Raw genomic sequence first — 16,975 nt, 5'->3', positions numbered from 1 at the left:
ATTTCCAGCATTGAAATCCAAGATTGACCAGCAGGATAAGAGACTATTGAAAACCACAAGAGTACACAGAGATATAATGACAACACCTACAATAATCTATAGAATGTGACTTGCACTTATTCATTTCATGGATGTTCAATTAAACAAATCTTACTATCTAAAACCCTACAAGTCTTGGGGTTTTTTTTTCCTTCTTCAAAACACTTTACTTAAAACTGTGTGGCAACATAAGCTGATGTGAAAGCAATGTCATAATTGTGACAGGATGATATAAAACCAAATATTTGGAAATTCACATGCTGTTGCTTTGTATGTGAGAATCACCTTTCTAAGAGTCATTTGGTGTAACCTCTGCCAGGGAAAATACCAATGAACTTGCTTAAGTTAATGTCAATCAATTGATCATCTAGGGATTGGACCAGATGATCTCTAAAGGTCCCTTCCAATCCCTACCATTCTATGATTCAAATACGAGTCTGTTCATGTCATGATCTTCCTGACAGCACGTTTTCCCTTAGGTACATGCAAGGTGCATTACTGAGAAGATCACAAGAACAAATCATTTTGTCTTCAATCACAGTAGCCCTTGTAAGCATGTTTGTTTCCAAGAACTAGTGACCTTTCAGTGGGCCAGTGAAGCCAGATATTAACACAGCATACATATACACTGCAGAGCTTGATGAGAAAACTATGATATCCAATTATCACCAAAACAAGCAAGAAACAACTCAGCCATGACAGTTTTTTCCAACTTTTGAACCAGGTGCTCCACATTTACAAAATGACAAGTAGACCTTTTGATAGCGGTGGTTCACCACAGATCTCTCAGAAATTTTGCTGTGACAAGTAGCTTTCATTAAAAAGTACAGAATATTTAGTAATTGGATCTTTGTTTCATGGCTAAGAAACAATACATACTCTAATCATCACACTTAAGACCGTTATTTCAATGGGAATAATTCATCAACGTGACTAAGCGTAAAAGAGACACACAGTGCCTCGAAGTCCAGGAGGGAAAAAATAAAGAACCAGCTAGAGGAACAAAAAAATAGACATAAGTTGACCCAAACTTTTGCCAATGCCATATTTTTTTCTTTTTTTACGAAATGCAACATATTAGCAACTCCTGTGCCTAACAGTGGTGTCCTCTGATGGTGAAATCTAGTCCTCTGAAGAGAGGAACTTCAGTAAGAGTGCAGTGAGCTCTGCTTGTACAGTGCTTCTGTTTCCACAAGAAAAACAAGCAAAACTTATATCATTCTAGCCATATCGATCCATTGGGAATTGAAACCAATCATGATTCTTGCCCCTACTGTCTGATATCACAGCATCACATCCTGCTGAACGGCTTTGCGTTAAGTGGATTGAATAGCCTGATCACAAGACAAAAGCCAGACCAGATGCTTGCAGCATCTACTAATTGAAGTTTCCATAGTTCTGAACCCATGAATGAGGAAAAAACCCCTAAGAAATACAATAACAGCAGTAATAAACAAGTTGTCAGGTTAGCTTCTTCAATTAAATGGATGTGTTAATAATATACAGTGCCTATCGCCATTCATCCGAGAACCTCCCAGTGCTTCCCAAATATTAAATAAGTCTTACAAAGGGATCAATTCGCTCACTGCTGCTGAAAGACAGACACCTTCAGGTGCAAAGCAGCAGCTGGTTAACTAGCACACTGCAACACTACATAACAGTTTAGGGCAGAAGGTGGAGAAGAATGCTTTAGTAAATTGAGAGTGCAGAGAAATTCATGGAGGCAGAATGTAATTACCTGAATTGGAATCAGGCCAGGGCTTCAGGAGTAACACCCCATCCTATCTGAAAAGTGCACTGGGATCGTTACTGGCTAAAAGGATGTTGGCTTCATGACAATCATATACTTCAAAAAAAATGTTTAAAAAGTTAATGTTTAAAGAATCAGTTTAGGAAGGAGACATCATCTTCCACACTGTATCTTCAACAGCAAACCGATACCGAAACGTAGTCCACACACCACCTTCCCAAAGAACTTAATACAGATCAGTTTCTCAAGAATTACCACCACAAGAACAAAACAGCAACAAGGAGTCTTTTCCCTACCCTAACACACGATACATGTGTCTATTCTTCCTTCTTGACAGCTGGAATTACAGCAGGCCAAGCAAAGACAGCTGCTATTTCAATAGCTGCATATTTACAGCTTAGTCGCCACTGTTTAAACTGGTTTTCTCTCATTTACTGATTGAGGTTCTTTCTCTCTAATCATCAGACCTAGCACACATGTAGACACAAAATACAGCAAAAACAACACAATCAACTCCCTTTAAATGTCTTAGCGTCCAGATTCAAGTATTGCTTACAAGTTTCTTAATTCCAAGCCCTTTGTAGCTCAGATCCCTATCTTCAGCTTTCCTCTAACAACTGTCTTTGGATTCCCTTTTGAATACTGACCCTTCTATCTATTGGCTGCTTTTTCCCAAGCCTGCCCTTTCAATTTGTTTTAATGCCATTGCTCTTGCAAGTACTTTGAAGGCAACTCTTTACCAACTGGCCTTAGCAGACTGCTCTAGATCCTATTATTTATTTCAGCTTTTCCAGAAACAAGAGCTTCCCTCACATAATGCACAAATTCCAGATCAGCCAGAACAAATTTACTGTTTAATTTCTTCACTAGGACAACAGGGTGTGCAGCACGTACAGCTGGTCTCTACTGATCATATGCAAAGACAGTGGGATCTATCACACAATAACTTGAACCAAAGAATTAAGTCTATGGCTCACATTCATCTGCACATTTCATGTGAGATACATATATACACATATAAAATCATGGGAAATGTAATAAAAGCTTTCATATATTGCTAATTACAGAATTATTTAATCCAGAGGTTATATATTAGGCAAGATCCAAACTACAAGAGCAGTGCTTGTTGACCTGTATCCTTATATACTGTAATTGTATGTTCACAGGTCCACATATCACACTCCAGTGTCTCACTGGTACCTTCTGCACAACTTCATTATCCGTTTGATAAACTAACAGCTTTCTGCTTATTAGTCTAGCATATAACTTTCCAGTCGTACACTTAAGCCTCTTATCACTTGCACAGGTCTGATAATTAAGAAAATAAGTAAAATCTACCAGTTTAGAAAAGAATATGCAGATGTTCTTCACACACAACTATTTCATAAATCTTTTGCATAGGTATGTTTACTTCCATTTGTTTGAATCAGGGGATTTGCTTGGGATGAAATGCCTGAACTGCCTCTGTCAGTTTAGTTCTAAGCAAGTAGCACTCTTCTATCTGGCAGATCCTACTCAGCAAAATTGTCTTCTAAACTGTCAAATTATTAATGTATTCATAATGTACAAATAGAAATTCTGGCCTCTTTCCCTCCCTGCTCTCCCCCCTAATTAGTCTGTATTCCTTATTTTGTTGAGTCATTAGAGAACTATGATCCAGTCACATCATGGACTCTTGCCTAAAATATTTAAACTTTCCAAAGAGCAAAATAGATACTTCAGTGTGTCAAACAGTAGCATGACTCCTATAATGTCTTTGAAGTCAATGTTATTTTCTGCACCACAGTCTAGGCTGGAGTCTTCATTTCGTGACATTGTTCTGTTTTCGTGTGTGAAACCTTGACATCTGGATGATAAGAAACCCTATTATGTAGAAGCTGTCTCAAAGAGGTTCTTACTAGCTTGCAGTTCATTGACACAATGATTCTTTACACTTTAAAAGCCCTTTGCTCTGTATCTACTTCAAATACTGTAAGTTCATAAGCCAAGATCTCTGCTCAATGGTGCTGGTAAAAGGAAAAAGGAATTCTGAGCAATGTAGAGGTTCTCAAAAGATTATTCTGTCATCTTTTATTTCTTTTTTAAAACCAGTCCCATTTTACTAATTTAGGTAGGGGACAAAAAGGTCCATGAGATTCATTAGCAAAAATGCCCTGTGTACATACTCAGGAGTAGACAGGATATATCTATTTAAGAGAATCGTGATTCCTGTTAAAATAGTTAAGGACAAAAATTACTAAAATGACTCCTTATGCCTCATGTCATTTTAATTGAGTTTGAAAAAGCATATATCATCATTTGTCACTTCTACAATGAACTTATCCTGTGAGCTTAAACACAAGAATACTGACAACAGTCCAAAAACAACACTGCAGATTTAGACCACCTCACTACTTAAGCTTTGCTGCCTAAATGTTCGCTATCCTATTGTAATAAAATAATCTCCCTCTACCCTCCATGTAACAGTGTGAGCAAAAATCACATACACTTATTACACAAAACACAGATATTAGACTTGTCTTGCTGCTTAAGTGTCTCCAGTTTAGTTCATCAGAGAAGAAATGCTATGTCAGGTTTCATAATTATAACTTGTGCTGAAAACAACGCATCCAAGGTGGAAAAAAATCAGAACACCTATGCTGCCATCTTTTGTTATACAGAGTTTCCTTTATACCCACTGGAGATGATGTTCTTGGTAAAGTTGCAAGGAAGCAGAATAACTCCACACGATATAAAGTCAGTTACTTGGAAGTATAAGCATGGGTTCTCACAGATGATTTGGTCTTTTAAGCTACAAGACTGTTACATGTGACGAAAAGCACACTGCTGGCTGTTACTACTCTAATTATAACTGATAAAGAATTCACTTTAAAAATACAGTAAGCTAGAAAATAGTTGTTGGGCAGAGGGGTTGCAAGATACTATGAAATATATGAATTTTATAAAAGCAAGTGCATTGGGCCAGTATTAAGCAATTAATCAAATATTTAAAGAAACTTACAAGAGGGTGTATCTACTCATAGCAGCGCTCTTTAGATAGAAGGGATATATTCACATTTTATCATCAAGATTAAATGACTATAAATATAGATCTTCAGAGTATTAAACTACCTCGTGCTTTGCCACATCCTAATTTCCTTTTGTTTATGTCATATGCAACGGGCAATATGGAATCTTAAAATGGATTCTCAAATCTCATTGTTTTGCAGCTCTAAGTTTTAAAGATGAAAGATTTGGAAGCACAATTCCTATACCTATAAACCAAAGGAGGGTACAGCTTTAAATAATTACGTCGAGAAACGCCAACTGTACTCTTTGTAGAAGCAGGGATGAATAATTACAAAGCTGGGACATAATTAAGTAATTTTGACTGCCGTATTCTTGAGCTGTCTTTCTGATGTGAAGTGCTGTCATGCTCAGAAACACACTTCACACTGGACAGGCATCTTCCACTTTTATCTACACTTACGCCAGTGAAATGAGGTCATGGTCTGGTCATTAAACAAGGCTTCCTCATCTGGCTCAATGCCTCTTATCCAGTCAGGCTTACCCAATCTTTATTAAAATCAGGCATGATACAATGTTCAATATTTTGACAAAAGAAAACATAAACATCACAGAATAATGAAGTTTAGCTCTCTCATGGAGCAAGATGGAACATCGCTTTGTAACATTAAACTGTTTTCTAATAAACGACTGCATCTTTCCACAAGACAGTCACATCACAAACAGATGCATTTTAAACAAAGGATGAAATGAAGCAAAGCACAAGAAAGCTCAGTGTTCTGTTAAAAGAAAAGAAATAAAATGGGGGAAAATGAAAGTAAAAAAAAATTTATACCAAATAAAATATTTATGACTTAGTGATGACTGGTGATTGCTAGATACTTCTGCATTTGAGTAAACACAAGCTAGTCAGATGGAAATTTCTTGCTTTTATTCTCATTTTGTGTATTTTTTTTCTTGGTAGGGTATTTTGCTCTCCCAAGTATTTCATGTCAAGACTAAAATGAAAACAACTCCCCATATCACAGCCTCTTTAGATCATCAGTCTGCTTTTTGTGCTGAATAAGCCATACCATCTCCTGCTTATCATAATGGGGAAAAACACCCCAGTTAGCTCAGGATTTGGGGGTTGTGGGGTTTTTTCTGAAAAGGTAAGTCTGATAGGCTCACTGTTGTTACTACATCTGGCAGAACAACATTTGCATGTGGCATTCACCAACAGAAACACTAATCACTCCAACTCCATTCCTGGCAAGAGGAGGCTGACAGCGGCTACAACATTAAGGCAAAGGAAAAAGCCATTTCTGAAGGAAATTCGCTATCATCAGGGTCACTTTATATCACTAACTCTGGCAAGAGTTCTCCCGATGACCAGCACTGGATGTGGTGAAGCCTTCCTCTTCATTTGGATCAAGGTGTATTCCCTTCTAACTGGTTTCAGGAAGCTTGGAATGTATCACCACTCGCTGCCTGTTAAATCTGGCAGAAGGTGGTCAAAAATGTCAACTACATGGGAGAAGAACTGATGAACAGACAGAGAGCACAAGATTGAGGAAACCTGAAGCCTGAAGAATAAAGGCAGCATGAAAAATAACTAAGAATTAATTCAGTATATAACATAGGATAGAACTGGAAGATACCATTACTGGACACATCCTCCTTGTGATATATAGAGGAATGCTGCTTCTTATAGTCTTTGAGTATAGCTAGAAATAGCTACACATATAGACATATCTGCAAACATACATGCAGAGAGGGCTCTGTGAGTGTTCTCAGACATTAAAGGATCTTGTGTGTGTGCATATTATAAGTAAGCCTATCCTAGAAAACAAGAACAAATTCAAAACAATTTTAGGAGGTTTATAATACCTGTTCTGCATCCAATGTAATATTTTAAATTAGCCACTTCTGTAATATGTATATAATGCTGTATGATGAGGGTAATTTTGTAGCACCTTAAGAAGCATTAATTCATGCCATAAAAAGTATTTGCAAGGATTTTATTATCAGCAATTTGTACCAAATCACTTATAAAGAAGAAAAAAAAAAAACACTTTAGTATGGCAATAACAACAGAAAATTTGCTGGAATAAATGTATGTTTTATGATAAGACTTAGTGGGTAAATAATTCAAAACTATACAAGAGGTTCAATTACAGATATTAAAGATAAACATGTTATCCCGACATTTGTGAAGTAATTTACCCTCTGCTATTGAATTAAAAAGAGGTTTCATCCAGGAAAAAGGAACTTCAGATTTAGGAAATACACTTTTTTCCTCCCTTAATCTATTAAGTTGGTTTGAATTCAAAAAGCAGACCCTTAAATGAAAAAAATCTAATTGCTGATAAAAAGTTTTAAAAAGCCCTCTTCAGCAGCTCCAAAATCTGATTAGACATGAGGAATTATGACAAGATACATTTGCTGTATCTAACACATTTCAGCTCTTTGGTCAGATTCATCATAACTGGTTTGCTGTGAATAAGATATCTACAACAGCTTAGAAACAAGCTATTTCATTTATTACATCTATGAAGCTGGAATAAGTAAAGGCAGTGGTAGACAATATATCAAAGCTGGGCTTGTATCAGAACCATTAACATTTTAGTAGTTACAAATGAATCAATCTGAATTAATTTGTTGTGCACTGCAATTGTACCTGTGATAATGCATTTATCTAGCAACACTGCTGTGCTACCAAACAGTGCATTTCCATAACTGTTCCATTATTATTCAGCATTATTGGAAATCTGCAATAAATTATTGATGGTATATTTCAGAGAACAGAACTGCAAACAGAAAGCAAGTAGGCTGAAAACTTGAGCAGGGTTTGAAGAAAGATCTGCAGCACTAAAACATTCTGGAGTTCAGATTGCTGTTATTGTTGATCAACAATGGGAAAAGAAGGTGAACTGAAGAATTCACAGTCATATCCTGTCTGAAATAGCTGGGTACAATATGCCCAGACTCGATGGTGAACAGTACCAAGAGCTCAGATTACAGAAATGGTCCCTCTGATGTTGTCAGTCCTTATTAGCAGGATACCACATTAAGTAACACCATATAAAATGAAGATCAGCTCCTTCACCAGAAGTCAAGAAGCACCGTAAGTGCGAGCACTGCGACAGACGTTTGTGTTCAACGTACAAGGCAGGGGACAGCTTGTCAGAAAAATTGCATTCTTTCACAAAAGCATATCACACAGTTGCTAGATATCTTCAGACAGGGTAAAAATATTCTTTCAAGCTCAGTGACACATATTAGTTACTTTGTTATAGGAAGCAGAGGTTGGAAACCAGAAATCTGATAACGTAACCATAGCCCACTAACCAGACCTAACGGTAAAGTTTGCTATTAAACCACACAGAAATTGCAAAGGTTTTTGTCTTCCGCCTGACCACGTTTGCCAGTTCTTTCATCTGAAAGGTTTTCACCGAATCCCAGAATGGTGGGAGTTGGAAGGGCTCTGCAGAGCTCATCCAGCCCAAGCCCCTGCTAAAGCATGTTCCCCTCAATCAGGGGGCACAGCAATGTGTCCAGGCGGGTTTGGAAACCCAAGAAGGAGCTTCCACGCCCTCCCTGAGCAGCCTGCTACTTTAGTGAAAGATGAAGACAAGTTTTTGGAGTTACTTTAGAACAGCATTAATGCATCACAATTGTTGTTACTTCTTCCATTAACTCTCCTACCTTAGCATCCTTGGGCTTCACCACTTTCATGAAGGCACCTCTTACCAAGGCTTCCTCTCTCTCCCTTCTGGTTACTTTCCGCGTATCGAGAAACTTCAGGTTTGTCAGTTTGTGAAGGACAAAATACCTGACAAAGAGCAAAATGCACACAGTTAAAATCCAGTATTGAAGGCATGGTCACAGACTAAATAACAATTAACAGCAACAAACAGCACTGGCTTTTGTTTCTTCTCTCTGTTGACCTTTCTGTGAAATGTAGCTTATGTAAAAATTATGCCACTTGCTTTACTTTCACTTGTTCTGAGCTGCCTATAGTAATTTAATACTGGATAAACCACACAAATAAGACAATGAACACCATGGGCACTTGTGGCCTCTATAGGTATTAGTGAGGTGTCTACCCAGAAAAAGAATAAACAGGAAATTGTTTTCAAGTGCCAGTTTAGAAAAAGGACTTTTGAGTGATTCCAAAGATGCCATCCCACGGGGCAGGGGAAAACCAAATTGAGACAACTAGCTGGTCTGAAAGAATTCTTGGAAGACATTCATTTGCCAACATTTCTTCAGATTCTTGCTATATTTCCCTACAAACACAATGATCAGCAGAATTAGAGACATGTGAACAGCAAATCAGGGAGGAGTGTAATTTATCTGCTGCTATATATCCTAAAACACCACCTTATATCTTGAAAGGCATGTATGTCAGCATTCAAAACTCTTCACATTAAACAAATTTGTCAAGAGAAAGCATGGGGAGCTATTCCAGGTTTCTGCTTTCCTGGACTGCATTTTGACACAGTCATCATTTGGAAGGAGAATTCCACTTTTGGTCCCGTCAGAGAGACAAGGTGTCCTCGTGGCATATGGATCCCAGCTCATGATAAAATGCAGAAGCACATTGGGAGAGACTATTTTATACAAAAGTATTTCAAGAATTCAAAGTTCTTATTTGGTTCTATCAGTACTAGATTTTGTTTATCCTTTTTGCTCAGAGAACAGCAGCTTTTTAGTCTTAAAAAAAACCCCAAAACCCCGTCGGCTCTTGCTTGCAGAGGTAGAGAACATCGCAGATCAGAGACAAAGTAAGGCACACAACCATCACAAATCAAAACACATAACCACCTCAAGTATATGTTATCTACATCTAGTCAACCAAATGTGAAGCAGACGTTGCAAAGCGAGGGAAGTGCCAGACTTTTCTTGGCAAGGGGTAGAAATGTGATTGATAGTGTTCCCCATGCCTAGAAGCTTTGCATAGAACTCCAGTCAGTCAGAGAGACTCCTAATCTCACCAACTCCTTCTCGCACCGTGAGAAAGAAATCAAAGTAGTAGAAAACTGCATAACATTTGGGAAAAGAATACATAAAAAATGTGTTTTAAAAGGTATGAATTATCTTATAATACTGTTCTCAACACCAGATAAACATGTAAAAAAAGAGTGTAAGATTCCCTTCTAGCAAAATGGAATGCTGCAAATAAAGCTTCCCATTGAGTAAACCTTTCCTTTGAGGCAACAGCTTCGTAAATTGTTAACAAGTGAACTGAAAACTCTCAGCACTGATATGCTCAGACAATTCAAATGTGAATCCCTGATCTATGACTTTCAATGATATTAGAAAAAAAAGTGAGTCACTTTACAAAACAGAACACGTCCTAAGACCATTTATTAAGCAACAGCTACAGATCTATGAGACTGATACATTCTCAGACTTCTCCCAGCTTTCCTGGCTGCCCTTCCAGTACTCCCTGGCATTTTGCTGGCCCTTATCTTTCAATGGAGGAGAAGCTATCCATCTTGTGTTACTGGCAGAAAAGCTCTGATGACAACAGATTCTTTCAAATGAAGACATGTACAGAAGGAAACAATATGTCAAGAATGAAGAAGAGTGAAGCTAAAAATGAGTAAAGACACCCACTAAGTGTAGGGTGAGAAAAGATGAATATTCAGGTGAAGAAAACATCAGTATTAGAAAATCAGCAAATGTTTAATGATGGAATGAAATATGCCTTTGAAAAGCAGGCTGCAACAAAAATGACAACAGACTAAGACAGCACTGTCATCTATGCTGACTTTGGATCACAGCCCTAATGTCAGTCTCTCAATCATTTCAAAAGAGCTTAAAATTATAATAGCATTCCTTGATACAAATGTATTTTTGTATTTTTAAGCCATCCTCGCTGCACTTCAAAAGACAGAATTAGCACGAGCACTTGCCAATTCCAAACAGAAAACCAGGAAAACCCTACCCACATGAGCTGAACTGCAAACCACACCACAAGTCACAGGTTTGGAGGACAGTTTGATTTTTTTTTAAGCCTGTACTCCTTAAGGAGAGTAAATATTAAAAAGTAAGCACCATAAATGTTGTCTCAACAGTAGCACAAAGATATATCGGTGATTAATTCTTTTCAAAGCTCGTTTAAAAGAGAATCCCATCTATTTCTATTCCTTTTACCAAATCTGGGATCAAAAGAGTTTATACTATATGAAAATGATACTTTTTCATTAAATGGCTGAAGAAAAGCATTAAGCTTCCTGAGTGTGTTTTATCTAGAACTATGAAGATGCAGCTTCAACCTAAATGTAACATAAGTTTGCCATAAAAAATACAGGAAAGGATTACCAAAGCCCTGGAACGAACACTTTACAATATCAATTCAACCCTTGTAAATTTAATCCAGGGTTATTTGTTGCACAAAATCTCTTTACTGTGATGTATGACTTAGTTACTAAGGTTATCACAGCAGTATCCTAAAGTTGCATAGTACATAAAACATTTCAGTTAACAATGCAGGGAGGTTAACTCCCACAGATAACCTACTATCAGAGGGTTAGACCAGATGACATGCCTCTGTCAGCTTTCAGGAGCTATTGATGGTTCAATCAGTTTGTTTTGAAGGTAAAGTACAACAAAAGGGCACTAAACTTATTCAAACTGTCAACAGGGACTATCTGGAATGTTGCTTGCAGGTAAGTAATTTTGGGTGTTTTAAGACTATTATCAAACACCAATGTCTGGAGAAAAAGACAGCTACTAATAACACAGAGTGCAGCCATCATAAAATACCTTATGGCAGGTACCAGGACCCATAAATTGCCTGACACATTGCACCTGTTTTAGACTTGTGAAATCACAAGTTAAGAGAATGCTGTTTAATGAAGAAGGACCCATCTAAATTTTACATTTTAAGTGTGGAAAGGTTTATTTTGGGTTAGAGACTGGGAGGCAAGGTCTCCCCGCCTTCCTCTCTCCCTTTTTTATTATTATTATTTCCAAACTTAGCACTGTTCCATGTGCTCTGACATTGTAGTTACTGTGTTTTAACATCTTTGCAGCGGTGTAAGAATAGATTCTTATCTTCGGTGACGAGGATAAAGGTGAGCTCCAGAGAGAAAAATAAAACACTCACAACCAAGACATAGGAAGGTGCTTAGAGATCCATTTATCACTGCCTGTAAACCGATCTTCTAATTCATGATGGATTAAGGAAATGAACTATGTAAGTAAAGCTACATCTTTTCTTGTCCAGAATTATCTCCTCCTCTTGACTCCCAGTGCCAGAAGTCCCAGGAAAATAAGCTAACAACACATATCTATCACACGCAAACAGGAACACCCAGAGATGGGAAAAAACCCAAAGAATATCACATCTCGTGTTAGTTCAGGCTCAGTTAAGTGAAAATGACAATAAAGATTAACAATTCATTTACCAATTTTGTAAGTGTTGTATGTGATTAGTAGTATTTTAACTGTTTTTACACAGACCTGTCAAGATATTGGAAAAGAGGGACAGGTTTGAGAGGGCACTTGCAAAGGAATGTTGTGAGTTTGGGATTCAACTGCTATTGACATTGGCAAAAGCTCAATGGGGCAAAGCCTTCCTTTGAAGAAACATGTTGGAGTCAGAAAGGGACAGAACAAAGACAGCTTTGAGATCAGCTATTGCTATTTATTAAACAATACACAACAACAAGATTTTATATAAAGAAATACTGTCTATGACACTGACTCATTTACAGCCTTTAACAAGCAACAGTCTTGTCATCTTAACTCTGCCTTACAAATACAGTAACTAGGACCCATCAGTTACCTTGGAGGTATATTCTGTGTATATTTCAAGTTCTCTATTGCATAACAGTCATTACTTAAAACATAGTCCCTGGGCTATTTTCTCTCCCCCCAAAAATAAATGATGGATCACACAACCTTTTGAGAGAGTTCCACAGGTGAAGCTGAAGGGTTCAAAGAGAATGTCTGAAATTTTCCCTAAACTATCACAAGAAAGGAGCAAAACTGCCACAAACATACACAAGAAATTTGTCAGTTCAGATCTAAAACATACAGGTGGAAATAATTTATGTCCACTCCTTGTTTTTGTTTAATAGTTACCATGTAATTTCATTCTAATCTGTTTTTCCAGTAGCCAGTTCAGTTCTTTTCCTTGGAAAAGGAAACTATTGGCCTCCTGATACTGAAAGATAATGGCATCACCCATGAGCCACACTATAAGAAGATCTTAAAAGTGGCAATAAATCACTTGAGGAAATATTGTTTTGGGTTCTTTGGGTGTTTTTCTTCTACTACAAGAAAAGTCTAGCAAATTTGTATATGTCAGAGGTTAAGAGAAAATAAACTTTCACGGAGCCTGTAATGCAAAACTATGCTAAGAACTAGATTCTGGATAGTCTTTTATCAGCAAAACTTCTATTAACAAAAACTGGAACATAGAAGTGTCCTATATGCATCAATATTTAAGATTAAAACACAGAAGAGTAAACTGACACTGAAATACTGAGAAGTATTTGCCCAGAAGAATGCAGAAATACCTAGCTCTACCTGTATCGCAACCACAACGTGCTCTTTGTTTCAGAAAGTGTTTACTTGCCTTTTTCTACTTTTGTGCTATTGTATTTCTTTTCTTTGACAATCACAGAACATAAAAATAATATACCTATTTCAAATTTTGAAGGGCTGATTATGCTCTCAGTTACATTATTGTGAACTAGATATAATAAATAACCTGAAGTTGGCAAAGTCACATCAGCATTCAGATGGGGAGAGATGAAAACAAAATTTAGAAGGACTGAGCAAACACATTTATGATACTTAACTTGATAATTTCCTGCAATTTTTCCTCCTGCAGCACCAAAAATGTTCCCTTCCCTAACCCCACATTTACCCCACCAAACAGCTGGCTGCAGAATTTCCACCTGCAACAAAACTTCCTCGATACAGAGTTAAGGAAACCAGGACATAAACTTAAACCAACATCTTCCAAAACAGAGAGTACGATGTTGGCATGAGATTTGTTAGAGGATCACACCTTAACACTGCTTGGTGATGACTATGTAATTCTGAAGAGCTCTCAAGTCACTCTGAAATCCAGATCACCTCCTAAAACTTTAACATCCTGCGCTCTACTTCGATGTAACAAACTACTCTATGAATTGGGAAAATATCTCTCTATACAGGTAACAATAGTTATAGCTGTGTCTCGACTTGCTGTATTAATAGAGGCAAATGGGGGCATTATGGAATTCAGTTTATTTGACTGAACCAAAACACTGCAATAGCCCTTTGTTCCAAATCCTGACAGTGGCTAATCTCAGCTGGAAGTTGTGTGCCTATTTGATGTCTATCAACTCTGTGGTTTTTCTTCCAGGTACTGTAGAGGTCCCAAGGCCTCATACAAACATTGAGGTAACCCAGATTCATAGATTATAAGTGAATATCCTAATCATCTCACAACAACTACACAAAAGACATGTTCAAGAGTACGACGAGCTTCAACTCCTGCTACAAGAGAGTCTCGACAGTAAGTTCACTGATACTGACCAAGTGTATTCACATTATTTTCATTACTAACTGAAGATTTCTGGTCTCCTATTGCTTCTTGAATTTGTATTTATGTATTTCCTTACCATTCCAATTCAATAAGACTATTTAAAATAAGTAGGTTCTGTCTCAGAAAGAAGCAAAGCAAAAAACTAACTAAACCAAACTAACTAAACCAAACCAAGCCCATAACAAAGCAGAACTTCAAGGGAAGTGAAAATACTGTAAGAGGACCCAGCATTTCACAGATTCAAAACTATGGGATGGTAACAGCTTGAAAAGTTAATCCATACAAATGTATGCACTTCCTTTCTTGCTGCTATATCTTAAGAGGACTTCATAAGGTTATCACCATTTGCTCCCCCTGCCAAAGATAGCATATCTAGTATATGTACTTTTAAGCTAATTTAAAATACACTCAGGCATTTGTTTCCCCTTGCCCTTGTTTCCATGTCAACAGCACCTAATGAATGCATCATTCCAGGAAATGTCAATAAGGAGCAAAGAATGAGCAAGCACTGAAAACTTCCCACATGGCATGCATCCCTCACAATCATATCGCTTTAATGAAAATAGGTGAGGTCACCTGCAGCACTGGCAAATGCTTTGTAATACATTCTGACCCAGATGATTTTTCACAGTTCAGTAACACCACGTTTGAAGTTCTCCCTGCAAACAATACACCCACAGGACTGACCAAGTGCGGGTACAAGAGAAGCAACCAGCAATTACTGTGTTGACTTCTGTTACTTTGATCTCCGGGTCGTGACCTTTGCTTTCACACAATCTTCAAAGTCGAGATTGTAGAATAGGTTATTTTAGAGGACGCACTGTTTTGCAAGCTGGTTCTCTCTGTTTCTTGCTTCCTGTTTGAGCCAAAAGCTCTTAAAACTTTCCTATCACCATTACATTGCAGATATCCCAATTTCCCTTGCCCTCATGCCTCAAGATATCCCTTTACAAAATAACACCTCTCAAATGCAGACAGCTTAAAAAATAAGGTAAAATGTAAGAAATTAGAGCATTTTTTTCTTCACAAAGAAACTAAAGCCATTTTACTATCATGGAAAATGCCATGATTTTTACAATGAATCAAACAACTTTGCTTGTAAAAATACCGCAGAAGAGAACTTTCCATTTTCTTTTCTGGTCCAAGGAAAAGTTCCAATAGAGATCACAGAACTGTTTTCATCCATTTGTTCTCCCACACATTTCAAAGGTAAGGAGGAATAATAAAGATGAGGGAAAAAAGTTCTCTGTTTTCTCTAAAAAAATCCCACTCAAGTATTATTACATTTCTTAGGAAAAACACACTCTACTTTTCCTCAAAGTCACAACAATATTTTTGGTATACAACCTATTTTTAATGAATAACTGGGGAAAAGCTTCAGCATTGCAATGGCTAGAAATGATACACCAATGGATTACTTGAGGAATCAGATGGTAATTGATTTTCCACATTTTTTTAAGGTTGAGATTTGAGGGGGTTTTACAGATCTTTTCAGTTTGTTGGAATGAGAAGATTAACTAAAGCTTTGTTTTCTAGCACCTTTCTCTTTCTGGTTGAGGAATTAAATAGCCTGAACTCTAATTGAACTCAGTAGGAATGAAATTAAGGCTCCATGAAAAATGAAGCTGTGGTTCCAATGGCCACTGCAAAAATTTACAAAAAGAAGTTCCCATCGAGAACAAAAGTAAACCAGTTGAAGTTTACAGTGAAGCAAAGTGTTCAAATAATGCAGGTTCACTGAAATGCAATCTTTTGATGCTTTCTGTGGGACAAATGTCCTCAAAAAATAAACAACTTATTTTAAATTGCTACTTCAAAGCATTAAAGAGAGCTGAATCTGGCCATTTCAAATGCTTGCTTTTGAGATTCCAAGGAATACATTTGATAAAACACAAACACTTTCTCTCTCAGGAGAGACTGCTGTTCAGTTTGTGAGATAAATCTGTACCTTTGGGGAAAGGAAGAAAACAATTGTGTCCAAGATGCTACAGAGGGTGTATTCAAAACTGTATTCATTGTTCAGGGTAAAATTAGCAGAGTACTTTTGATCAGTTCCATCATGTACGTGAATACGTTCCCTTTAAAGCAGACAGATAGATGCTTTTGGGTTTTGAGTTTGATGGTGTCTGGCAAACACATTTCATATAATGTAACAAATAATTACAGAAAAGGATCAGGAAGCTTTCATTCTAGCAGCAGAACCATAAATCATTTACTAATTAGAAGTCCATTCTTCTTTCTTAAAAGAGCTTTAATTAACCTAGCTTATATGGAAAAAAAACCCAGGTTTTGGAAAAAAATGAGAGCAAAGGAAACAGAAGAAATGTTGCAGTTGCCAGAAGATTCATAAATACAACCACTTCGCACTTTGACACGGTGGTTTGCCACAATGTGACCTAAAACTACCTTGACCTCCCTGAAATCAACATTTTTGCATTGAAATGAAACAACAGACATGCTTGCTTTGATGTATGGTTGTGTGACATATTATAAATATTACATCACATAACCACAGAGGATGTCAATCAATAAAGACTTTTTTCAGACAGCACTAAATGAACCATGGGTTCTTGCCTCTGAATGGCTCCTTTAACGTACTACTTTTGCTTAAATGATTAATAGGAGACATATTGTCAGAAAACATA

General features: G+C 37.2%; 1 protein-coding gene across 4 annotated transcripts in view; it reads right to left on the bottom strand.

Moving 5' to 3' along the window:
- Window positions 1-16,975, bottom strand: part of LRMDA (leucine rich melanocyte differentiation associated) — a 666,943-nt gene that overhangs the window by 253,750 nt on the left and 396,218 nt on the right. For all 4 annotated transcript variants that reach the window (XM_062001285.1, XM_062001282.1, XM_062001283.1 and 1 more), the window contains one exon: window positions 8,483-8,609. In XM_062001285.1, coding sequence (XP_061857269.1) covers window positions 8,483-8,609 — 127 coding nt within the window. The remainder of the gene's footprint in view (window positions 1-8,482; window positions 8,610-16,975) is intronic.

This window comes from Colius striatus, chromosome 8 (genome assembly GCF_028858725.1).
Source record: "Colius striatus isolate bColStr4 chromosome 8, bColStr4.1.hap1, whole genome shotgun sequence".
Lineage (NCBI taxonomy): Eukaryota > Metazoa > Chordata > Aves > Coliiformes > Coliidae > Colius > Colius striatus.
The sequence above is the reverse complement of the archived record's forward strand: the minus strand, read 5'-3'. Positions and strand labels throughout refer to the sequence as shown.